The following is a 24,704-nucleotide window of genomic DNA, read 5'->3' on the forward strand; positions in this document are numbered from 1 at the left end:
TGGACCAAAAATCTCTCACGTTTTGTTCAAAAGAATTTCACAGAATGTAATTAATAGTAACAAACGGTTATATATGTCTACTCTGTAAATGCCGCTACCTCTCAACAGCTTGGCGTATGTGTGTCATCCAAGTGTTTCGGTCCTCCTTGGAGGTGGTGTGGATCTCGTACATCTCTGGCTCATTGGAGGAGGCGCAGATAAGAAACATGGCTTTCTCCTCATGGGCCACTTCCCTGACAATCAGCTTCTGAAGGGAGATCACTGACGGCTTGTTATCCTGAGTGGATAACAATAAGAAAAAGGAAAGGGACAGACGAATGTGTTTTAGGGTTACTGGTACATGTTCAGAGTATCATTGATTACATTCTGCTCCCACTTATTTCTTACTGCACATTACACACATTATTTTTGTCAGATAGTGTCAGCTGAGTAAATGGATAAATCACTCACCACTGCAGCAAATGCATATCTTTGATCCTTCTCTTGTAGCAAGAGCAGCACATCTGATAGAAGCACTGCAAGAATATCTAGAAGGACAACATATTATATGTATGGGTATCTTTCTTTAATGTTAATTCATTCCAAAACGCTTCAAAAAGGACCAGAACATAAATAGATATGAAACATATATACACACACACAAATAAGATTTACACCGCGATAGCAAATCAGAAAGATAAGATTTAGTCTCATCATGCAAGATGATACCTTTGAGCCTGCCAGAAGCAGCTTTCCAGTTGACTGTGCCCTCATGCAGCAAACGCCTCCTGCCCTGCGCCAAGTCCTCCCTGCGAAACACTCGGCCATCTTTGATCTTTCCCAGTGCCTTTGGCTCCATCTTGTTGTGTATGTCTCGGAGCCGAGAGTTCTTCTCATGGAGATTAACCAGCGTGTCAACCTGAACGATGGTGTCTTTAATCAGACCCAGCGCCCGAGTCATATCCTCCTGCTCCTCTGTACCCGCTAGAGAGAGAAAATAAAAATGTTATGGATACAGAAACATGCAACTATAGAGTGTGAAGTTACTCCTCACTAAAAATATGTTTTTACTTTCATCAATAGTAATTTATTAGCAGAAGAAAATGCATGTGAAATACTGGACCTTCAGTGTTGTGCAGAATGCGCTCCACTAGTACTGGGTACTTGGTGATGCGCTGCGTCACCAACAGAATGCACTCAGTCACTCCTAACCTCCGCACAATGGAGAGGTTGTTGATTTTCTGAGAACAAAAAGGGCATTTGATATAACCTTATACACTCAGCTGTAGATGTACTGTGGATTAAAGCCGATATCAAAAACCAGGAGACTAATGTGTCTTACCCGTATGATGTTTTGGAATTTTTTGTTGTTTTGCAGCTGTTCTTTGTAGTAGCCAACAGCCTCCGTGTGGTGACTGCAGAAATCTCCATAACTTTCCTTCATCCTTTCTCCTATCTCACCTGAGAACTGGAGAATAAAGAAAACCGTTATCTCTCTGTATGTTTTTTGCAGTCTGTGTTTGTGTGCAACTCTTTTTTGATGTGGTGTAATGCATGCGAATTCTACGTATCTCCTCCATACCTGTGCAATCAGAATGTCGGCCATTCTGTTGATAGCGTAGTTCCTGTCGTTGGGCGAAACAAGGTTTTCACGCCGCCTCTCTTTGAGACGAGACAGGAAATGTGTGTGAAGCTCGAGGAGGTTTTCCAAACGGGGGAACAGACAGTCTAGCCTGCCAGAGTCCATCTGGAGGTTCTCCTTCAACTCTTGGACGTACACGCGCAGCATTATCTTCAGTGTTCGCACATGGTGCATCTCTGTCTGCATGAGCTCTGTGCAATGACAGGAAGTTACATGTTTATGTTTTGCATATGTAAAACACATACTTGTATAATGCATTGCAATGAGATGGACTGGCTCACAACAGGGGCTTCATGCCATCCAAACCTTTCTTAAATCTAGTTTCATCATATTTTTCCTTGTCATACACCTCGCTAACATGGTTCCTTAACAATAGTCATAAAATGTAAAAAGGGAACTCCACCACATCAAAGCCTGTTAACAGGCAATATTACCACATATGTGAAAAAGTTGTATTTAGCATTGTGTGGCTCCTTAGGGAGCTATGTGAACTCGGATACATTGCCTGAAGTGATGTCACTAAAAACTGAGGTTGGGGAGTTAATAAGCAGTATGCCTACTCTGCTCGAGGCTACAATAGTAGCATAACACACCTGCATCTCGACTGAGCGGTCAGTGTTCGAGTTGCATTGTGGGAATTATAGGCACCAAGTGGAATAAAAGAAGACAATACAATTGCTTTTAAAAGTAAAATGTATGTCAATATATTGTATTTCCCCCTGCCATTGCATTTAGCACTGATGAGCCAGGAGGAAAGTTCACCAAAGCTATCCAATCAACAAGCTACTCCTCAGGTGTGAACGCGACCTAAGGAATCACACTTACCATAAATCACATCCTGTCGCTTCACCATTTCTTTAGAGTGCTTCTTAACAAACTGCTGGTCAACCGCCAAACTCCATGACTCTATCTCCAGGTCCTGGGCATCAGACTCCAGATCAGCCCGCACTGCTGCATAGTGAACATCTGAGAAGAGAGGAGCAGAGGCATCAGAACCTATGACACATTACAGTATAATACAAAAAAGGTTGGCTTCCCATTAGACGGGAAATTGCACAAAGTCGGGGGGGGTCCATGTTTAGATCAGTGTCTTCACGGAAATCATTCAGAGGGGAGAGAAGACGAAGGAGAGAGAGAAACAGCAGCCCTAGAAGAATACATCACTATGGTGACACCAACTCTCGAACTCCCTCAAAACGTTTGATGACTGAAATTAATGGATCTCGTTTCCTCTATAGAACAAGAGTAACTACAGTCTGCATAGCTTTAATTCTCTACATTTTGTAGCATTCATACATGAACAATGATATTCGAGAGATCATTCTCTTATAAAAAGGTCTCAAATTACGAACTGTGAAGCATCCAAGTTTAAGAATTGTTCACTTCTGACGTAATGTCTCGTCTTTTTGTGCTTTGGCGGGCCTGAAAATGATGCATGGAGATAGTGACAAGGCAATATGAACTATATAATCTTATAACAATAACAACATTTATCCTTACTTTCGTTGTTAATACCAACCATTTTAATAATATAAAAGGCCTTTACATACCAAAGTATGGGATCATATCAGCCCAAGTATGAAACTTTTTTTTTTTTTTTTTTAAAGTAGTTCTGCAGTTTCTTCAGCAATATACTGTAAAGCAAATAATAATCCACATGCTCCTCAGTGAGTACTGGGGGTGCAGAAGCTCTTACAACAGGGCCGCTGAGAGAAAAGATGGTGCAGTAGCTCTTTGCACGTAGTCAGCGAGTTAGCCTGTCTTCCTCTCCCACACACTACAACTTAATGAGACAGGGTGAGGTCAACCCTGACTCCACAAAATACACTCCACACACCCTCCTCCCTGAATTTAAGAAGCTTTAACTCTGCAACCGAGTGTGCAATTACAACCGGATGCGGAAAGTGGGACTTTCAAAATCAAAGTTCAATCCCCTCCTCAGTGAGTCAACTCACCTTCAACAATGATGGACTCGGTGGTCGAGGGCGCGAGGGAAATGGCGTCTTCGTTGCAGCGTTTGGAGCGGAGAGCATCCGTCTCATCCATCTCCCCAGGGAGGGATCTGAGGGACGACAACCACAAGTCCAAGGTGGCATACATGCTGATACAGAGACAAACGTAATCCCACTAGCTTGCGGTAGCCTAAGATACATTCAGTAGCTAACATGTACATTTACAGGTCTACAGTGGCAATGACTGATGATGAAATTAACTACAAAAAAGAAACCCGGGCAGCTACGAATCCCTTTCTCCTGCTCTTGTTTACAACTGCCCTATGCCTCTGACTCTCTCCCACGTCTTCCCATCTCGTTACATATTTTGTTAGAGATGCAGCAGGAAAGTAGTCCGGTTCTGAGATCCGTCTAGACTCAGACATAAGGCCGTTATATTATAAAAGACAGCTTGCCTTGATATGTCAACTATAAATACACATCTTACGATAGCACAGAGAAAATAGTATTTCAGCATCAAAGAATCTAAAAATATCCAGCATTAACATACAACAAGTCCTGTAAACATCTACATAATTATAGATTTAAGAGAAATATAGCAACATTTGTTCCAGTGTTTTTTAAACTCCAGGTAAAAAGGAATCCTGTCGATCAGGAGCAATCTATTTTTTTTTTTAAAAGGTAACAGTTACAAAGAAAGAGAGAAATAAAGAATTATTATTATTATGCACAAAACAAAGGCCTCCAGTGGAGGGGTGAATAAGTCCAACTTGCAGGACAGAGATACTCACCCTGAGCTGTTATGGTGACGGAGGCTGTGGCCAAGGCTGGAAGGTGCGGTGAAGCTGGTGGTATGTGTGCTTGTTCCCCACAAACTGATGGTCATGCCTGGGGTGCTATGAAATCCTGAGTGGCCATCCAGGGCATGTGATGAGGCTAGGCCCGAATGCTCCCGCTCTCTGTCTCTGAGCGCTGGGGAGGAAAAACGAGAGACGGATGAAATGAGAAAACGAGAGGATACAGAGGAAGAAGATGCGGAGAAACAAGGTGAGGAGAGAGCGCAGGCGAAGAGGTGACGAAGAGGAGGGCGGCTGTTTGTTTGACTCCTTTAGGAGTCCACCCCAGGATTTTTTTTGCCAAGATCTAGGCAGGAATCGGCCACACTGCATCAACAACATGTTTGGACAGACCCAACGATGGGGTGGAGGAAGAGGAGGATAGTTTAGCAATCCTGAAGCCACCGTGGTTTGGGTAGTCGCTTTGGTAACTGCTAGCTCCATTGTGAATTTCTCAAACTAGGAGGAGTGGCAGAATGAGCTTTGCACACACGCACACACACACACACACACACACACACACACACACACACACACACACACACACACACACACACACACACACACACACACACACACACACTTAATCTAACCTATTATTAAGTACAAGAAACTGATCTGACACTTTAAAAATCATTTGCAAAGATCTGATTTTAGTTTTTGCTTCCTTTAGTTTCTCTTTGAGTATGCAAACTTAACTAAAGTAAATAGCTTTTATTGTCATATTTTTCATTACAGCCATGTAAAGAACAGAATATACAGTGCCTCTGGGGCCATACCGCAAATAAACATACATAAATGTTAAAGAAATAGCAGAAATTGTTTCTATTAGAGTCCGGAGAAGCGGCTGCGCCCTTTAGCGTATATACCACTTTGTATAAATGGTACAAAATTACTAAATATAGCTTGGGTTGAGACAATAATTGAACCAGAGTTAAAGCTCCCGACTTTTGTCAACAATGGCCAATCACCCCCTCTACGCTCAGTGTGGAGGCAGACACACACACACACACACACACACACACACACACACACACATAACACAGAGACCCGGGCCCACACATACAGGAAGAGTAAGAAAGAGGACAAGTCCATCTACAGATGTCATAAGAGTTCATCCGTTTCATCCTCTGCAAACCACCAGAGCGGAATCCTGAATTTTTATTTGACACACATCTTGCTATCCATAAATGTACTTCAATTGATACTGTGGTGAGTGGGATGTACAAGGTGTACATCTGCACATGCACGTTTTGCTTACCAATATTCTGAGATCCCGATGAGCAAGTCCTCTGCGAAGAATCTCTCTGTGTGGAGAAAAGGAAGTAAGAGAGCATTTATTCGTCGGCTCAGTGACAGATTACAAAATGCCCAAAGAGTGCCCACTCCTACTGTACTTTGTTTACAGCAACACGTTTCACATGCTCTTAGCAAGCAAGGCCCATATCAGGCAGTTTCATAAGAATAGACAGAGACCATCTTCAATGGAGTAGTCTTATATTTTTTCTGTCACAATTGTAGTTTACCATTACTGCCTTTGTTCTTCTTACATACTGTCTGTTTTTTAACTTAATCAATGGTGCACAAAAGGTTCAAAGAATATGTACATCAATTTGATAACAAAGTCACTTTGTAAAGCAGTTTAAATTTCTATCCAATTAAATCCAGACATCCCGCACACTTGTGCCAATCAACGGTTGTTAAACAAGGCCAATAAAAAAGGCAAAAATATACTATTTTCATGAGCAATAGGTACCACAGGTTCTTTCGTGAATGTAAACGACAAACGTGCGCGTCTCATTTGCGGTGCGAGCTTGTCAGTCTGTAAAATATGTAATGTTGAGCGCAATTAATCAAAGTCCACAGCAACTTTTCATGGGACTTTTACAACTGCGGCAACAGAGGCTTTGTTTAGTGGCGCAACTCCTAACAATATGCAAAAATTGCCTCACCTGTGGCAGGATTGTAATAAAGGCGATGATGGCCCTTGTTGATAAAAGGACCATAAAAGTAAGACATGAATGATGTCTGCTGTAGGTGATGTCAAGTTAGCTCTCAGAGAGACTCCTGTACTCAGGTGACTGTTTTTCTATGTTCCAGTGTATTGTTTACCTTATTCCTGCTGCTGGTGCACTCACCCAGCAGAGACTTGCAGCTCTTGTGAACGTTCACAGCACAATCTAAAAAAAACAACAACAAAAACACAGCAGGACAGGAACACAGAGTCAGTGTTGGATTAGCTACAGAGTATAAAGTACAGAGACAATAGTGGTGGCTTCTGGATTGAATGTGCATGGGAAAAATAAAACGGTAAACAAAGATTGAATTTTCCAAAACAATCCAACAACTCCAAAAAATAAAAGGCTGTAACTCAAACAAAGCCTGAGGGCATATTTTCCAGCCGCCGCTATCAACTATCACAAAGTCAAGTATTTGTTTTCAGACATGTATTCTTATGAAGTCAAAGAATCCCTTCTGGCTCCATGAGAGTGGTTCAGCGGCAGCAGTAACTCTATGGCTTCTGAGTGTTGACACACTCAAGATAAAAAAAAGTTGCACTGTAGACAGGCCAGGAACTCCCTTTATCTCTTTTTGGCCACTTTTCTCCCTGTATGGAAAACAAAGCTACTGCTGTCGGGTTTCGATGACATGACTGAATGAATCTCTGCCGATTAACACAGATACAAATCAAAGTTGTTTTGGAAAAGCATGCCGCAGAGGCATTAAGTTCTCCAGTCCGTGTTGTACCCAATTACTGGAAAGACAAAACACTTGTAAAACAAAACAATACAATCTTTCAGCCTGACTACATACTGTATAAGGTAAGCAACAGAAGCCTTTCACAAAGGGCCAAGGAAGGCCAAACGAACAAAGTTATCACTATGCAAAGTCTAATCCCAACCCAGCAATGTAAAACCAGGCTGACGTGCACGAGACACACATGGCCTCAATGCAAAACAGACACAGATGCATAGAGGGGAAGAGATACATATACATACTAAAACGAGGGCTGCTTCTCCATTTAGAGGCTGATCAGAGGAAACAGGGTTGGTGAGTTTAACAGCCTGATCTAATGCAGCTTTTAGTGAAAAGCAGACTTCAGCTGACTGCACCAAGCTGGTCACTCAATACAACAACAAAGCCTGAAATTAGAATCAGGAAAGTGATTTCTGTGTGTTTATCTTCTCACTAGTAAGTACGTGCTCAGCCTTCTATAACAGCGAGGGTCTTAATGTCCTCATTTTTCTTGTGGAATGATCAGTAAGCCAAAAGTAAAATCTCAAACTTGATCAGTAGTTATTGTTTATGGCTGGTAATAAAGTGAACATGTTAGTTTTAAAAATCAACAACCCACCCAAAATAAATCCACCCCCTATGTCTCTCTCTCTCTCTAGTCATAAATGAACAACTGCTGGCAGAGCTGGAGGAAAAGAAAACAGAAACTGGCTTTTGAATAATCTTCACTTGCAGTGCTGTATCCCTATTTGAGTCGGGTCCAGCAGAACAGAACTGCTGAATTTGATGAGTGCCAGGCCTGCCCAATGTGCACAGAACTAGGGGAACCAACAAACTCATAAACAGTTATGTAGCCACATTAGAGATCATATTTCCCCTCGCTACAACTAATGTGCTAAAGTCCAGTTTCTCTGACAGCCTTGATCTTTCCGAGAAAATGCACAACAAACCTTCAATGTCAAATGAAGTCTATCAAGTCAGCAGAGTACATCTTAACAAAGCCCAGAAACCGACCGGGACCTTACCGCTGGGAAAAGCATTGCTAAGAACAGGAAAGATAAAAGATAGGTTCAACAAAAAGCGTCACTGCAAAAACATAATTTTAAGTCATCCCTGAGGAACTCACAAGTCAACTCTGTGTGTTTTGTGTCGGTGATTATACTCAAACTGCATTCAAAAGATGTTTTGCTTTGTGGAAGAAAAATCCAAAGATAAGCAAGAACACCGTGTTTTCTGTTTACTGATAGCACAGACCTTATCCCCAATGACTCGCTGCAGCTACAGTACAGACCACCTTGCCATTTGGCAATAGCACATTACCAAACACATTCTACCACAGAAAATAATGAACTACCAGCAAATCAAAGTATGCACAGCTCAGGCCACTTTATACTGTCGAAGTGGGGTAAATCAATAGGGCGACGTCGTGGGTGAGTGTCGACCAGCTCTGTCACTCTTGAGCCGTGTGATATGTCAAAGTCACTCGCTCATGTCAGCAGTACTGTGGTTTGCACCGAGCTCCTCGGGACACTCAGCACCCCCTCCCCCATCAAAACCACAACCACACCCAACATCTGCTGACTGGAAACTAGCCCATCACACAAGAAGCACACGTGTGGTGTACGTTGCACAGTTCAGTGAGTAACTCAATTAACAAGAAATACAAATGAGGCCTCGGGCACATAAGCATTATGCGGACTGATAAGTGAGCAGAACTTCTTCGGCTTGCCCTGGATGGCGATCAAAATAGGCTAACCGATAGAAATAATGGAAATAAATGATCAAAACAAGTTATCACCTATGCTACAATTCTTCCTCTAAAAGAGAGAGTGTGTTGCCTCATGTTATGTATCCAAGAGACTAGAATCAGCAGAATACTGATAGCTACGGGTGGGTTGTTCCAGGGAAACATTAACTCATGCAACAGGATACTTAAAAGTTGTTTCATAATTACTATTAGATGCAAGACAGTGTGAGAGTTGCAAAGACTTGTGGTTACATTCTACTAACTAGGAATTGTGCATACTGATCATTTACAGTACTGACCATTTCCCAAAACGTGTTGTACATTTTTAAATGCTTGAATTGACCCTTTGCTAAGCCCTGCCCCGTTGTTGTTGTTGTTAGCCGCTGGTACGCTACGACGCAAAATGTGATGCACTTGTGATGTGGTGGTCACAGTGTGAACCACCACATCACAAGTGCATCACATTTTGCCAACAGCAGGTTGCTTGTGTAGAAGTGTTGATACGCTGTACTCTGCTAATGTTAGCTCCAAAGGTTTTTGTGTTCACATGTAATGTTTTAGAAAAATATCTCCTGTCAACCTCTCGAGGTAACGAGTATCATTATTACACCTGTTTGACGTTTAGGTTGCAAACAAACGTATCTAAAAGTGTATCTAACATTATCAACTCCCTCAAATATCGTTGTGGAGTAAATGTAGGGTCAGGCTAATAATTGCTGTGGAAATGAAACCATGTAGAAATATCCTGCGACCACAAATGAGGAAAAGAAGTCACAACCACCGCTTTGAAGGCATTACTTTTGTTACACAGCAGCTAACAACTGACACCACCTGCTTCTTGTGTATGTAAGAGGTAACTCTTAATCCAATGCAGACAACAACAAAAAGTAAACTATTGAGGCAAACCCTGAAGTGGCCAGTCTAACCATGACATCATCTCAGAGGGCTGGTGACCCTCTGTGAAGCGAAACATCTCCCCGGGGTCACATTTCTCGCCCAAATAGGAGGGTCACGGTTACCATAAAACACCAGTAGTATACAGATAATACTAGAAGAGAAAGCTACGGAAAAAGTAAATCTATATCAAGTCAAATGCTGTATTCTTCCAAGTGAAAGTCTCACATAGTCCAAGTCCTATTGTCATTTTACACAATAGTACACTTATTTCTCCTTTGCTGATGAAACGTATGTCCATGACCTGACTTAATAAGGTCAATAGAAACTATGAAAAGTATGATGATTATGACAACAATTTGGAGATTAACATCTACCAGGAAGAGACATGGAGGCAGTCAGACTTTAAACCTTGTTAAAAAAGGCAGACACCCAGAGAGCCGGGCGCGCCGCAGGGCAGAGCAGCGATGCGTGGAGAAGTGGTGCGCGAACGGGGTGAGATGGGTGAGACCCAGAGTCAGCGGAGTGGGCTGTTATGCACCGGCGGACCTGCCAAGCACAATTAGCACCATGTGACCCAGAGAGAAAGGCTTAGTCCGAACAGAGAGGCGGAAGAGTAAGAAAAGCAAGACGTAGACGATCGAGAATAACATAATGTATCACAGCGATAATGAATAACACCGAGCCAGTTAACGAGCTGCCACAGCCTGGTCTCTTGAGTCAAGTACAATGGGATGAAAACAAGTTAACTTACAACATAAACTACACGTATTCGACTTCCAACTGTACATGTGGATAATGTTGCACTAAACCCCCTTGATCCCCCCCACCCCGTCGTATTAAAAAGGCAACACCTGAGCAGGCTCGTGCACTTCAACAGCAGAAGTTATGTGAAGCTAACGGAAGCTAGCCCATCACCTGTTGAACTCCGTGCAAAGTCTGCAGCCAGCAAACTTCGAAAAGAGACACATGAAGCCAAACTGAGGGGGGGCGTTGAGCAACAATAACACACGAAGACACACTCAGAGTCCATGCAGTCTGTTGTTATAACTTTGAGCGTATTAAAAGACGACTGCTTCCCCAACTAACCTTGTTTAGTATTTCTAAACAGAAGCGGTTGAAGGCAAGCTAAAGCGGCTAACGTGGCTAACAGTTAGCGAGCTTTACGTTAAACGTAACCGAGATTTAATTCGAGGGCACATTTTTGGGGAATTAAATAGCGAAGACACTTAAGAAGTGAGTTTCCGCCTTTGTTTTAATATACGGACTCAACCCCGACGTAACGCTAAACGTTTAACAAGCGTTAAACTGCGGTTAGCATGTAGCTGCCTAGCTAGCGGCCAGGATGCCCGTAGCGGTCCACTGAGGGAAACAACGGGAGTTCATCCACCTGATCCCGCTGGAGACCATCGCTGACGGAGCTGCATCTTACCGTTCCGACGAGACCCGGGTCCGTCTGAATCAGCTGCGGCCGAAAGGAAATGTCGTCTTTCCGAAAGATAGATAGAATCGTTCGGCCATTTGGGATCAACAGCAACGAGTGTCCCACATTTTTGTTGTGGTTTTGTCCAAGTTTTGTGTCTCTCACTGGGAACAATCTCTGGCGGACAAACGACGCATTCCACAGGCTGAATCCCCACAGTGCTTGGTTCAAATTAAAGGGGCACTCACTTGTTTTCTCACGCGCTGTGCGTGTGCGTGTGTGTGTGTGTACCAACAGCACGTTAAGTGTCAAAATACAGGATTTGTAACTTCCTCACTCAACAGTCATGCTTATGAATGGGGAATTGTCTCTGAGGGAAGGACAGAGAGAGAGACGGGCCTTGATGTGTTATTGAGTTTTCGGATTAATGTCTAAAAAAAGCAGTGCAGTCTGAAGCCATTTGCCTTGTGAAATATTCATTAAAAATAGTGCATTTCTGCATAATAAGTATATTTACATTATGATATATATATATATATATATATATATATATATATATGTGTTAATTATTACTTATTTGGACCTTTACTTGTAATGGATATCATATCGTCAAATAAGGCTGTGCGATATGGTCAAAATCTTCTATCACAATATGGCAAAAATAATCACATCTGAGAATGTTTTGTTAGTATGTGCTTGTTATTCTGAATTTAGACAACATTCGTGTATCACAATATCTCGATATATATGATTTTATCACGATATGATTCCTTTGAAAATGATCTTTTATCATTTTCAATTATCGCCCATCAGCTCTGCTGTTAAAGGACATGTTATTAAGGGATGGTACAAAACTAGTGTGTTAATCTACACAGATAATCTCCATTGCATTTTTACATCGCTGTATTTGCGAATTTCTAAAGTCAAACTGCACTTTAGTACAACCGTATAGATCTATTACCAAATGCTGGAATCAGAATTATGATACACAACAATTCCTTAATGCCCCCATCCATTTAATCACTTCTATTTTAAGGAGATTTTATATTAAAAAAGGTATTACTCCTGGTATTTTAAAGTAATATCACAGTCAGACTCCTGAGTTTTTCATTAGGTATTGCAGGCTTATCAGCTGACCTGCAGGCTGCATATCAGTGGCATCTAAGAGACAGAAACCAAGGAGCCGTGGGGTGTTGAAATGTCCTGTGCAGGTCTACTCCACAAATGGACTCACAAAGCTGTGGTTGATCCAGACAAAGCAACGCAGCACACTAAAGACACAGGAATTGTGAAGAATATTTCAAGCCAGAGCAACACAGTTAGGTCGTGCTGCAGATTCACGTAAACATATGTCAGGCGATGGTGCTAATATATCAGATAACACATCTAAACAAGTGAGCTGTGTTGTGCAAAACTAGAACCCACAATAGGCATGCAAAGTGTGCAGGGAATTATTTCAGACTGTGTTTCTACTTCAGAAGATGAAACGCTGTTTAAAGAGGAACTGAGAGGGAAGACCATCTTATTTACAGCAGAAACGTGCAATCGAAAAAGCCACAGTCAATATGATGAATTGACTTCCCTGGGTTATGACAGAGTGGTGAAGACCAAGTGAAAACTTGCTTTATTATGCAGTATATTTATAATGCTGTAATCTGCCTCATAACAAATATGGCTTTAGTGTATTAAAGGTGCAAAATATGAGATTGGGAGCACGTATGCTTGAGTGCTCCAACAAGTGGGTGAGTGAGCATGCATGCTGTAGCGTGGCTTTAAATAGGAGCGTTTGTGTGAGAGCGGAGCACCTGTGCATGTGTGTCAGGCTGAGAACAAGCGTGGGTGCGTGTACACCTGTGGTTGTGGTGTTACTCACTCATGCACTGCAGGCCATGCTTTCTCTGCAGGGTCTTGCTGCACAGCGAGCAGGTGGCACAGCTGGAGAAGGCGCCTGGCACCAAATAATGCCTATTGCTGCTTCTGCTGCCACACACTTTCTCTTTAGCCTCCTTCTCCTTCCCCCTCTCTTTCTGCTCCTCTTTTTCTCGGTTCTTACCCTGCAGAGGAACAAGAAAAGAAAACACGGGGAGGTTTTTAACATGCAAATTTGTGTGTTCTCTTTGGCACATACTGCATGGCTGGGTATTACATTGCATAACCGTGTCAGAGGCAGGATATATAACAGGGTTTGTGTAAGTGGATTAGTGACTTGTGTGGAAAAGGGAAAGGTTTACACCTCCGGATTTGGTGTTTTTGAATGATAATCAGTGCATATATTCCACTGCAATCCAAAATTGTGCACCATGTTTCTGGGGTGTATGTTTACCTTATCTTTATTGAAGGAGCCAGTCACCCTGTTCCTCAGAGAGCTGAGAGTCCTCTTCACCTTGGTGCCTTTCTCCACCTTCTCTGAACGATCCTCCTCCTCTTCATTCCTTGTCAAGAGCAGAACATCGAATAAGAAAATAAGGAAACACAAACATACAGACATATTCATCTCATACTCCTATTTGATAATCATTCATATTTACAGAATTTAATTCATTTGATCACCTTGAAACTCTTTAAAAAATGTCTTCTAAAAAGCTTTAGTCAAGATAAGACCGTCTGTCTTGTGCAAGTTATAATATGTAGACGCCATAATGGTTTTGTGATTGACAATGTGAAAATCAACACACATGAAAATTAATTATGACAAACTTTCAATATGTGAACGATTTTCCTGAATAGTTACAGTTGCATTGAAAAGAACATCATTGCACACCCAAGAGCAGTCTTCATTGTTCAGACACTTCATGTTTTAAACCTTTTGGTTTTGACCATACTATGTAATAATAAAACAGCTCTATGCAAATACACCAAATATATCAATCAGTTATGTGGACATTTTTATTTTGATCCAAAACTTCTACACTTTAGTGATAAGGTAACAACTATAAGGACGGTACTTACTCATGAGAGAGGAACTCGTACCAAGTGACGTTTCCTGACACTTTGCTGTCTGATCTGTGGTTCCTCTCCTTCGCTCTGCGGAGGACAGTGAGAAGGTTTTATTGAGAGACACTCAGTTTCAATGGCAGCTGGCCCCAATATTACCATAAATAACCATAAGAGACGTTAAAAGCAGTTCAAGTGAATGGACAATCTGAGAGTATAACATGCTGTAGCCAGCAGTGCACTTTTAACTGATGTGTTTCACCATTTTGTGAACTAAAAAAATCAAAAACTCTTGTGTTCCACAAACTTTCAAAAGATGATGGAATACTGTGACAGGGCCCAAACAGGCACATGCAAACACACTGCCCGAAACAAGCATGCACACACACACACACACACACACACACACACACACACGGTGCAGTGCTCCCCTGGGACACAATCTGGCTCTGCTGCTGCTCTGAATACTGGACGAGCCTTTGAGCGAGCAGACCTCCCTCTCCTGTTTACTTACCCATGGTACAGCTTTAGCTCCTGCAGAACTTTCTGTACCATCAGCCTAAGACAAACAAGACACTGAGGTTGAGTGGGGGCTGGAGAGGAGAGGAGAGGAGAGGAGAGGAGAGGAGAGGAGAGGAGAGGAGAGGAGAGGAGAGGAGAGGAGAGGAGAGGAGAGGAGAGGAGAGACTGCTGGGAGCTAGGTGTCAAACTGTGATTTAGGGAAGAAACCGCCCTTGTCTGCTGCGTCCACACAATTGCCAGAGCGCACATACACTACACACACACACACACACACACACATCAATGCTAAGGGGCCATCTAAGGAGCTGGGCAAGAGGACTGTGGGAGGAGGAGGTTGCAGACATATGACATGGAGCAGAAATGTCAGGAGGGAATTGGGAGCCCCCACCCCCTATGTGGGAGTACCAGACTATAACAATTTACAACTACAGGACAGTACGTGAACTATTGCACTGAACCATTCAAAAGCTATAGGTATAATTTACAGGACACAAGTGATCATAAGTTGCCTCCTGTGGATCAAACCACAGAAGTATCTTTTTTTCTCTTTCTTTCAAGCGTCATTAAACCTGAGCTGCCAATCAGTCTGAGGCATCTTCTGGAAATGAAATCAATATTCCCCCACATATTGCGAGTCATAAAGTGGTGTGTAGCCTAACTTAAGCTGGAGATGCAATTGGTGTTCAGGCTTACATATGGCTGTGTCCGTCAGTAGAATGTAAGTTTTCTTCAGGGTCAAACTCCTCTGCTGCAGAAGAGAAAGAGGAAAAGGTCAAATACGATGAAAACGGCCACCTGCTGAGTGCAAAACACAGCAACTAACATGTACTCTACATGCACAAAAACTCTGCCCCACCTCCTGCTGCCCTCGCGGCCTGTTTGGATGTCTGCACAACACGAGAAATGTGCGCAGCACGGGAACATTCATCTGTGGCGAGGATCTCTGAGCGGGAGTACAGATGCCTGCCAGGCACACCACCGGCCTGAAAGCACTGACGGGTAAACACGCACGTACATTCAAGCACATTTGATCTGTTTTACCTCCACCCCCGAATATATACAGCTGAAACACTGATCATGATAACTTTTACCTCCAGCGGCCTTTTGGCAATTTATGTTGCAACACTTGTTTTAGTTATTCTCATAATTGTGCACATATCACAACGACTCTGCCCTTTGTTACTTAGTGTTAGATATCCAAGCTGTGGTGAACCATCAAACCATCAACCTTATTCCGTTAAAGGACACATCTGGAGAGTTTTCTTATTGTCCGCAAATTGCATGAAAGAACAACAACTATGATTTTATCTTTATCAACTGTAGCAAAAGTCTGAAATATATATATATATATATATATATATATATATATATATATATATATATATATATATATAGCACTCATCAATCAGCCAAACGGTTGCACTGGGTGACATATCTCGTCCTTATCATGAACACACACACACTCACTCACTGTAGTTTATTTTGAGTCAATCCCACATACACTGTCCCATTGCTGTAAATAATCACCAGAGCAATACATGTGTATTAACAACTGAACAATATCCTATCTGAGCAAAATTTGCAGAAAAATAAAGGAAATTACTTTTACCTTTTTATAAAAGTATATGTTTTTCATTTTTATTTGTGACCTGTATTTAAGGATTTATCAGTCTTCAGTGGAAACTAATGGGTATGGAGCTTCCGTTTTGGTCTTGAAGTAAGATTTGTTGACAATAATGTGAATAATGTGTCGCCATTGCTTTATTACCATGCTGGTGACTCTGGCTCTTGGACAGGGGGCCCTCGGCCTGGAGCCGTCTGTCTTCTCTCCAGGACATGCTGTGCAGCTGGAGGTCTGCGGCTGGCTGGACTGGAAGACACTTTCATCATCCTCTCTCTCTCCATCGCTGTCCATGGCCATGGTATCCAGACTCAGTCTGACAGCACAGCAACGAACACACACACACAGCAGAGGGCTTAGTGAAAAGTATCAATTAACCAGACAAAACATTTGAGCGAGACGCTCTCGGACCTGAGTGTATTTTTGTGTTGTTTTCTGGTTTTGCTTTCATTAAGCATTTTTGGTGCACCGGTTATATTCTTACCCAAAAGTAGCCATGACTGCATTATTTTAGAGGCTGTGAAAGAACAAGCACTTAAACCCCCAGAAACACTGAGCTCAGCTGAAACATATGACGCACTTTAGATCTGGTTAGGTAGGTTTAGATTTAGGTTTGGGTGGAGTTGTATTTATCCTTATGAGATTGTTCTCTACAATTCTCTCCGTCCTTTACAACCATCTGTCATCTTACCTCCTCCCCAGGTGGATGGGGGACACAGGGACACCCCAGCTGTGCCTCCGAGACGTTGACATGGATCTGACCAGAATAGGAAAGCTGTCCAGGTCTGGCTCTCCGTCTGACTCCATAGCTGGTTGCTCCTTTACTTCTTCTGATTCTGTTTTTCCTTTTGCTGTTTCCATTGATCCCAACAGTCCATTCAGATTAATTGTCAAGCTGAGCCCTACAGCCTGGCCTGAGGAATCTCCGCTGTCAATGATGCAACCTGGCAATAACTTTGTATTAAGCTGCGTGACCACAAAGTTTTGATGAAGTCCCTCTGCAGGGTGTATATAGAAGGGGGAAGAGGATAGTGCATTGACATGAGCGGAGTGTGTGCTCAAAGAAGTCTGCACCGGTTGGTTGATGGCAGGACTGTCCGAGTTTAGGGGCACATGGAGGCCAACAGTTCGGGTTTTGCTCTCTGGGACTGTGGTTACTGTGGATGCAGTCAACTGTGCAGCCGGTATCCCTCCTTCTAGGTCTTTAAAGTACTCTGAGTCTCTGAGGGAAGAGCTGAGGCCCAGCAGGTTCTCCAGACTGCTGCTCACGTCCGCACAGGGGCAGTCATAGTCGCTGACTACTGAACACACATCCTGCAAGTCAGAAAAGTGTAGGATTCATAAGCAGAGGAGAGAGAAAAGAAAGGAGATAAAGGCTTTCTGAACATCTGCTCCAATCCAAAAGTCAAGTAACTCAAGTACGTCGTTTGCCATGCTAGCAGCTCTGTGAGGCTGTATTTCTGTAAACGTTTTTACTCACAATGACAATGCTAACGTTGCTAATCTTTGACAGGTATTATGATTACCACATTTGATTTTAATTAAGCATGCTAGCATTTGATCATTTGCTATAAACTAAAAGTACAGCTGAGGTTGATGGGAATGTCAGTTCTGGACAAAATCTAAGAAAATTGAAATGAATGAAATTTGAAATTTTTATTTAAAGTAAAAGGATCAAAATTATTGCGACGCATTGCATAGGGAGACGAATGTCTGAAACGAATATCTGAAACAAATGTTGCGGCAATCCACCCAATAGTTTTCAAAAAATAATGTAACCTCATGGTGGTGCAGAATGACAAGTCAGGGTATCCCACCAAAGTCATGAGGATTTATCGTCTGGGAACCATGAATGTGTGTACCAAATTTGTATCCGTCCATTAAATATTGAGATATTTTAATCTGACAGAATTTGCTATGCAGCTGAAGATGAAATGGAAGCCAAATTGAAAATGAACATGATCCAGATCAAGATTAAAGAGCTTTACCTGGTCTTTATTGATGCTACCAAAGAAGACATCCTCAGTGACAGAGGCAGGGGATAGTGAGGAGGAGGAGGAGGAGGATCCCGTCCTGCTGGGAGCCTGAGGCTGGACGCTGAGCTGGGCACTGGGACTACATGGCTTGCACTCCGAAGCTGAAAGATAATGGACGTGAGGTTTGTGAGTTATCAACATTTCCCGAATGACTTCAACAGTACCATGAGGAGAAAAGGAACACAAAGAAAGGCAGACGTGGCGGATTTCAGCAGCCGCGCCAACACCTGAGTAATCAACTTCAGCGATGGAGGAAAAGCTCCGTTACAGCCCCGTCCTCACACCAAAAGCTCCTTTACGTTTCCATTTCAGAAACAGATTCCTTCACATGATGCCACAAACCACTGCCATCCCTGCAAACTGCATGACGAGCCAGCTGTAGTCTCCATCTCAGTGGTGGAGAGCTGGAGATTATTCTCTTACTGAGCTTTCAGCAGCCCGCTTGCCTGTGGTAAATAATGCTATATATAAACATGCTATATGAAGGAACTGTACAGCATGGTGCTTCGTGCCAGATATTTGAGGTTAAAAGTGCTGATAAAACATTTTCTTACTTTTCACTTTTCAAAAAAAAAGGTATCAGTGTCTCGTGGTGTCTGTTGAGGCGTCTGAGTAAGTCCTGTTCACTGTGAGGGTTTCAGCCACAGCATGCCCATCTGAGGAGGGGAGCGCCGCTACAACAAGTTACATAAGCCTCATTTCATAAGTGCTCCTGTGAACCCGAGCTTTACCGAAGCCAGCCTGGCTCCGCAGGCACGGGCTTAATTCTCCTTGAATAGATTTTGCCCTGTTTCTGTACCCCTGCGGAGGTTGCTTTTCTGATTTATGCTGATCAGTGTGAACGGGTATACTGCTGTCGCTAATGTCAGGTCACGTCTGTGATTTCAGGAATGAAGGAATGGTGAAAGAAATGCTGCACTGCCTCTCTGGACTATATAATACAGAAACAGAAACATGCTTGTAGCACATATTATGCTGTGAAGCACAACATCAATAGAAAAGAAGCTTTGAAATATGCCACTGAGGGAATCTAATAATAATAATAATAATACATTTGTTTTATAAGGCGCCTTTCAAGGCACTCAAGGTCGCCGTACAACATATTTAAAAATCTGACACAATTTAAAAAACAGCACAGTTAAAAGCAGAACAGTTTGCAGCAGAGCAACCCAGAGGGGAACACGTCAGGCATAGGCCTGCCTGAAAAGGTGGGTTTTGAGGTGGGTTTTGAATAAAATGATAGAGTCAATGTTTCTGATGTCAGGGGGGAGGGAGTTCCAGAGGCGAGGGGCAGAGCGGCTGAAGGCTCTTGACCCCATGGTGGACAGACGAGCTGGGGGGACAGTCAGGTTGATGGAGGAGGCAGACCTGAGAGACCGGGTGGGGGTGTTGATTTGGAGGAGGTGAGACAGATATGGAGGGGCGAGGTTGTGGATGGCCTTGAATGCATGGAGGAGGATCATAAAGTCAATGCGGTGTTTGATGGGGAGCCAGTGGAGTTGTCGTAGAACAGGGGTGATGTGAGAGATGGAAGGGGTCTTGGTGATGATGCGGGCAGCAGCGTTCTGGACCAGTTGGAGTTTATGGAGGAGTTTGTGGGGGAGACCAAAGAGGAGGGAATTACAATAATCCAAGCGGGAGGTGACAAGAGAGTGGACCAGGATTGCGGCGCTGTTGGGTGTGAGTGAAGGGAGTGAAGTGAAGTGAATCTAATTCTATTTTAAATTTGATTAAGCTTTAAAAACATTCAAACAAAAATATATGATATAATCCATTGCGTAATCTACATTCCATTGAATTATGGGCATACATATCCTGTATGCTCAGGTGGCTGCCACTAAAATCAATGGACGTTGTCACACATGTGAACAATGTGAAAAGCTCATCTCTTTTTAAGACTCTAAATGCAACATTGTGGCTTTTCTTGCAGATCATTCTAATCATATTTAGAGTCTGTGTGATTGAAGATTGTTTTGTGTGGCTCGATCCTCGACTTTTTGTTGTGCAGTGAGATCAAAAGCAGACAGGCCCCCACTCTGAGTCCTGCACCGTGTCCTGCAATAAACCAGCAGCATCCACATAAACACACAGGCAGACACACCGTAGATCTATTTTCTATATTACTAAATCACCCCCCGAGGCTGCGGGGATGGCAGTGTCCCCGCTGGAGGAGGATTTTATTCTGCGTCCAAATCCCACTTGTGTTAAGTGTAAACTCAGACACTCGGGACAGACGCTGCTGCGGCTGCTTGATGTTGTCCAGCGGTGCTACAGCAGCCTTTTATGGTTGGCCTTGCATATCTGCTTATGCATCACACAAGGACGAAACATCCGCGTGTGTCGCTGTGTGTGTGCGTGTCTGCTCAGGTGTGTGTGTGTGTGTGTGTGTGTGTCTCCATAAACATTTTGGCATTGTCAGTCAGCTGTTTTCCCCACAGTTTGGCTCTACATAACAAAGGGTGGTCTGCTACTACAACTAATGACTATTATCAACTAATACATTATTTAATTACATTCACACACTGCCACTTAATATCTAATTAATCTCCTAATTCATGTTCTTTGTATTACTTTGATTCTCTTTTTAATATTGTTCCTCTTTTGTCTGCATTGTGATTCTACAACTGTAGCTTCTGTCTATACTCCATTGAAGAGTTTTCTTTTCAAATCAAAGTTAAAGAGGGAGGGTGTCATATGCTGAATAGATTGTTCCGGACAAAGTTTTGATTTTGGGCTATATAAGTAAAATTTACTTGACAAATACTTAATTACAATAAATCCGCTATTTTACTGAATTTATGTCACTTAATAAGTTGTTTTTTTCTGTTCAGAGCAAAAACTAAAACTATGTTTGTGAGAATTGTACTTAGGAATTAGGAATACTTCATTAATTATTCAAACTGAAGGAGAACAGTGATTCCAACAAAGTAAACACAATTTTAAATCTATAAAAAATACTTTAGATCCCAAGAATACCCATTTTCATCATGTGTGCCTCGACCCTGTTTGTGTTTGATGAGCTCTGTGAAACAGAAGACATTAAAGCAAATGTGAGGAAGAAGGAAATGAGGGCACGTGTTCACCACAGAGCGTACTGTACATACGTTTGAAAAGCTACATGACCATCACAAGAGGAACTCTGGCATCATCTGACACAGTCAGTTGATTATTTGCAATTGACACGATGAGTTTATGACTTTGTCAACAGATGAGTTTTCAACACAGACAAAAAATACCTTTTTATGTTGACTTCATTCTGATCACACACACACACACACACATACACACACACACACACACACACACACACACACACACACACACACACACACAGAGCCCATCATTCACCCAGCTACAAAAAAAACATATGACAATAAAAGCCTTACATGTAACTCTTCTAACATAAATATATTGTTCAACGCTTCAAATAAAGTGTTTGTATTCAGAACCTGGATGATTCAGTGTGTGTGTGTGTGTGTGTGTGTGTGTGTGTGTGTGTGTGTGTGTGTATGTGTGTGTGTCAGATGTGATGTGCTGTTGAACACAGAGCACATAGGCTGTTAGATCTGAGGTCGAAGCGCACATCAAAACAACTGTCATCTCACAGATCCTCTTTGATCAGAAAATCGTCCGACTACTGTTTCAAAGCGTCGAGCTACACACACACACACACCACGGCTGAAGCAAAATTGAAGCATCCTACACAGCTTCTTTATGTCTTAAAACAAAAAGTCATATTCCTCTGAAGATAACAGCATGGGAACAGAGCGTGTGAAATAATTCAAGCGCTGCGTGTTACAGAGAAGGATGAACAGGAAAAGATGAGCTGTTGCGTGAGTTGGGGGGAATAAAACTCAATTTTTCAGTCTACGTGAGCGTTTGGGATTTCTTTTCTCAATGGATTTAGTTGGAAAACTGTAAAATCACACCAAACATCTTTTTTTGTTGTAAACGTCATTTCTGCTGTTGAGTCAACATTTACGGTATCAGGATCGCCACATCACATTATCTCATAGCAATGATCGAACAAGCAAAGGTTTCTTCTCAAGCGTCACTGCACGGTTCTCTCATCTTGTACAACGCAGGGGTAGAAATGACTCATGGAACTTTGCAACAAAACTCCTCTGATACACAGCATCCGTCACTCACCACAAGCCCCAGTCAGGTACAAATGGTAAACAGCAGCTAACACATCCTCTTAACTTAAGGTCACTACCAGTCCACGACCTCTACTGGAGGATGACCCCCTCTTCTCTCTGCCCAGTTGTACGCACTTAGTGTTCCCTCGGTTCTGTCAAACAAACCCCAAAAACGCCTGGAGTGCAACCACGTAAAAAACCAGTACCTCTTTTGAAGGACCATCTCTTCATCCAGAGTTTGGAGAAGGAGGGCCAGGAGTGGTTAAGAGAAGAGTCCGCCATTCGAGCAGCGAGCGCAGTGGGGAGGCCAGCTGGAACTGGAGCTCTCTCACACTGGAGCTCTGGCACCCAGCGAGAGGAAGAGAGAGAGAGCGGGAGGGGAGAGGAGGGACGAGGGGAGGGGAGAAAGAGAGAGAGCAAAGCAAGGAATAGGGGACCTCTGGTTGGGGATTACCTCTCCAAAGACTCGAGTGGAGACAGGAAAAGAAGAGGAAAGCCAAAAGAAAAAAAGGAGGCGTGAAAGTGTTGCTTTGGATATGTTGAATTGCTATCATTCTTTATGATACAGTGTCAGAGACTCTAAGAAAGGTTTCAAGCTTTTGTTTTTTATTAATAAACTCAACTCATACAGGTTGTAAACACCCGTGTATTTCCTAGTTTCGGATAAAAAGTCAAGGCAGATCTTCACTGAGATTTTTCAAGAAATATTGCTGGTTGTAAAGAGAACAAGGAGGAAGTCAGAAATGTGTGTTTGGGGTGAGTGAGCAGAGGGATAGTAAAAGGAGGAGATGTGTATTTTAATCGTCTAAGATTTCAGTCAACACTCAACACTCAGAAATCAGTTTTTTTTTACTGTTCCAGGCCACTTTAAAGTTATTATTGTTTTAGGGAAATAGGGCAGAAACAGAAAAAGAGAAGGAAATATACGCAATGAAAGTATAGAGCAATGATACATACATGCAGCTTTTTTTTTTTTTCTTAGTCTGAGTCACAGTGGAACAAATCATATTTTCTGGGTAAAAAGTAAAGCCAGAAAGGTCTTTCAAAAAAGCAAAAATAAACTGTGAAGAGGAACGATCAGCATACAGGAGAGAGAGGAGAGTATCTCTCACGACACAGAGCCGTACTTACACTTGCGCAAGTGTAAGTACGGATGACTGTCAAGTTCAGCTCACTGCACATCAAGTGGAAAAGTCGTCTTACTTTCCCACAGACGGAGGAGGCAGAACAAAACACTGGCACAGAGAAGTAGAAATGTAGTAAAACACAACTCTACTGCAGTGAAGCACTTCACATTTCAGACGATGCACCGACAAAAGGAAAGTAAGGAACTGGGCCCTCGTTGGCAGAGCTCTGTTTGAAACTTTAAAACTCAGAAAAAGCAAAATAAACTCTACTTACGCGTGATGGTGGGTAACAGATGGCGGCATGTGAGTCCTCTCTGTTCACCGAAACAAGGTAGAGGAGAGAAGACAAGATGGTTTTCCGTTCCTCGGGTCTGACGGTGTTCTGTGTGAACGTCGGGCTCGCCCCTCACACTGACACAGAGAGCCAGCAGCCAGCTACAGGATCTCACCCCTGCTTCCTCTTTTTTCTCATTCTCTGCAGCTGAAAACATATAAAACACACGTACAGTTTCACACACATTGCTGTCGCCTTGTTGTGGCAGCTCACGTCACAACTCGCCGGTTGTGAAGTCTTGTGTTGGCGATGAGGGACCTACTGAAGATTAACTTTTGCTCTGACCGCACGGACTCTCAAAACACATTTGGTTGTGACGGATAGATTAAGCCAAACTAAAACTAAAGGCGATGCATTCGTGATTCAGTGCACACGCGTCCTCCCATCGAGGAGTTGCAGCGTTATCTCATGACTTTCATTAGTCCGATCTCTATTCTTGCGTTGTGCATGTTCATGATTTGCAGCCCTGAGAAACTGGGTTAGGAGGAACTAGCTGTGTTCGTAGTGGTTTCAGTCCGCGCATTGCATCACCAAACCGCGCCTCGATGAGCTTTAATTGTGTGAGCTTTTACTCTGAGGCCTCAGGCTGTGAATGGACATGGAGGCTCACATGAAGTAGCTGTCCCCTGCAACACAATGCACAAGCAGTGAGGAGAGTACGTCCCTCACAATGCATGAACAGAAAGCGTTAACACGGCGTGTGAACGAATCATAGAGCAGCAGTGCGGTTAGATTGTCAGACATGATGCAATAAATGTATGTTATGATATCCAAATGTTGCA

General features: G+C 42.8%; 1 protein-coding gene across 6 annotated transcripts in view; it reads right to left on the reverse strand.

Annotated features, from left to right (window-relative positions):
- arhgef18b (rho/rac guanine nucleotide exchange factor (GEF) 18b) overlaps positions 1 to 24,321 on the reverse strand; it is a 50,303-nt gene extending 25,982 nt beyond the window's left edge. For 2 of the 6 annotated variants that reach the window (XM_034530115.1, XM_034530112.1), the window contains exons 1-20: positions 23,863 to 24,320; positions 18,275 to 18,423; positions 16,978 to 17,600; positions 16,434 to 16,602; positions 15,522 to 15,657; positions 15,359 to 15,413; positions 14,159 to 14,233; positions 13,533 to 13,641; positions 13,083 to 13,263; positions 6,522 to 6,589; positions 5,671 to 5,716; positions 4,365 to 4,545; positions 3,577 to 3,683; positions 2,447 to 2,587; positions 1,562 to 1,812; positions 1,322 to 1,447; positions 1,103 to 1,220; positions 709 to 963; positions 451 to 527; positions 99 to 277 (exon numbers count right to left, since the gene is read on the reverse strand). In XM_034530115.1, the coding sequence (XP_034386006.1) occupies positions 99 to 277; positions 451 to 527; positions 709 to 963; positions 1,103 to 1,220; positions 1,322 to 1,447; positions 1,562 to 1,812; positions 2,447 to 2,587; positions 3,577 to 3,683; positions 4,365 to 4,545; positions 5,671 to 5,716; positions 6,522 to 6,589; positions 13,083 to 13,263; positions 13,533 to 13,641; positions 14,159 to 14,233; positions 15,359 to 15,413; positions 15,522 to 15,657; positions 16,434 to 16,602; positions 16,978 to 17,600; positions 18,275 to 18,423; positions 23,863 to 24,079 (3,263 nt within the window). In that variant the 5' untranslated portion in view covers positions 24,080 to 24,320. Of the gene's footprint in view, positions 1 to 98; positions 278 to 450; positions 528 to 708; positions 964 to 1,102; positions 1,221 to 1,321; positions 1,448 to 1,561; positions 1,813 to 2,446; positions 2,588 to 3,576; positions 3,684 to 4,364; positions 4,546 to 5,670; positions 5,717 to 6,521; positions 6,590 to 13,082; positions 13,264 to 13,532; positions 13,642 to 14,158; positions 14,234 to 15,358; positions 15,414 to 15,521; positions 15,658 to 16,433; positions 16,603 to 16,977; positions 17,601 to 18,274; positions 18,424 to 22,667; positions 22,927 to 23,862 lie in introns of all 6 variants that reach the window. The other 4 variants (XM_034530117.1, XM_034530116.1, XM_034530113.1 and 1 more) reach the window with 4 other exon arrangements.
- Positions 24,322 to 24,704: the final 383 nt, after the last annotated feature.

The sequence above is a fragment of the Cyclopterus lumpus genome, chromosome 4, assembly GCF_009769545.1.
Source record: "Cyclopterus lumpus isolate fCycLum1 chromosome 4, fCycLum1.pri, whole genome shotgun sequence".
In the NCBI taxonomy this organism is placed as follows: Eukaryota; Metazoa; Chordata; class Actinopteri; order Perciformes; family Cyclopteridae; genus Cyclopterus; species Cyclopterus lumpus.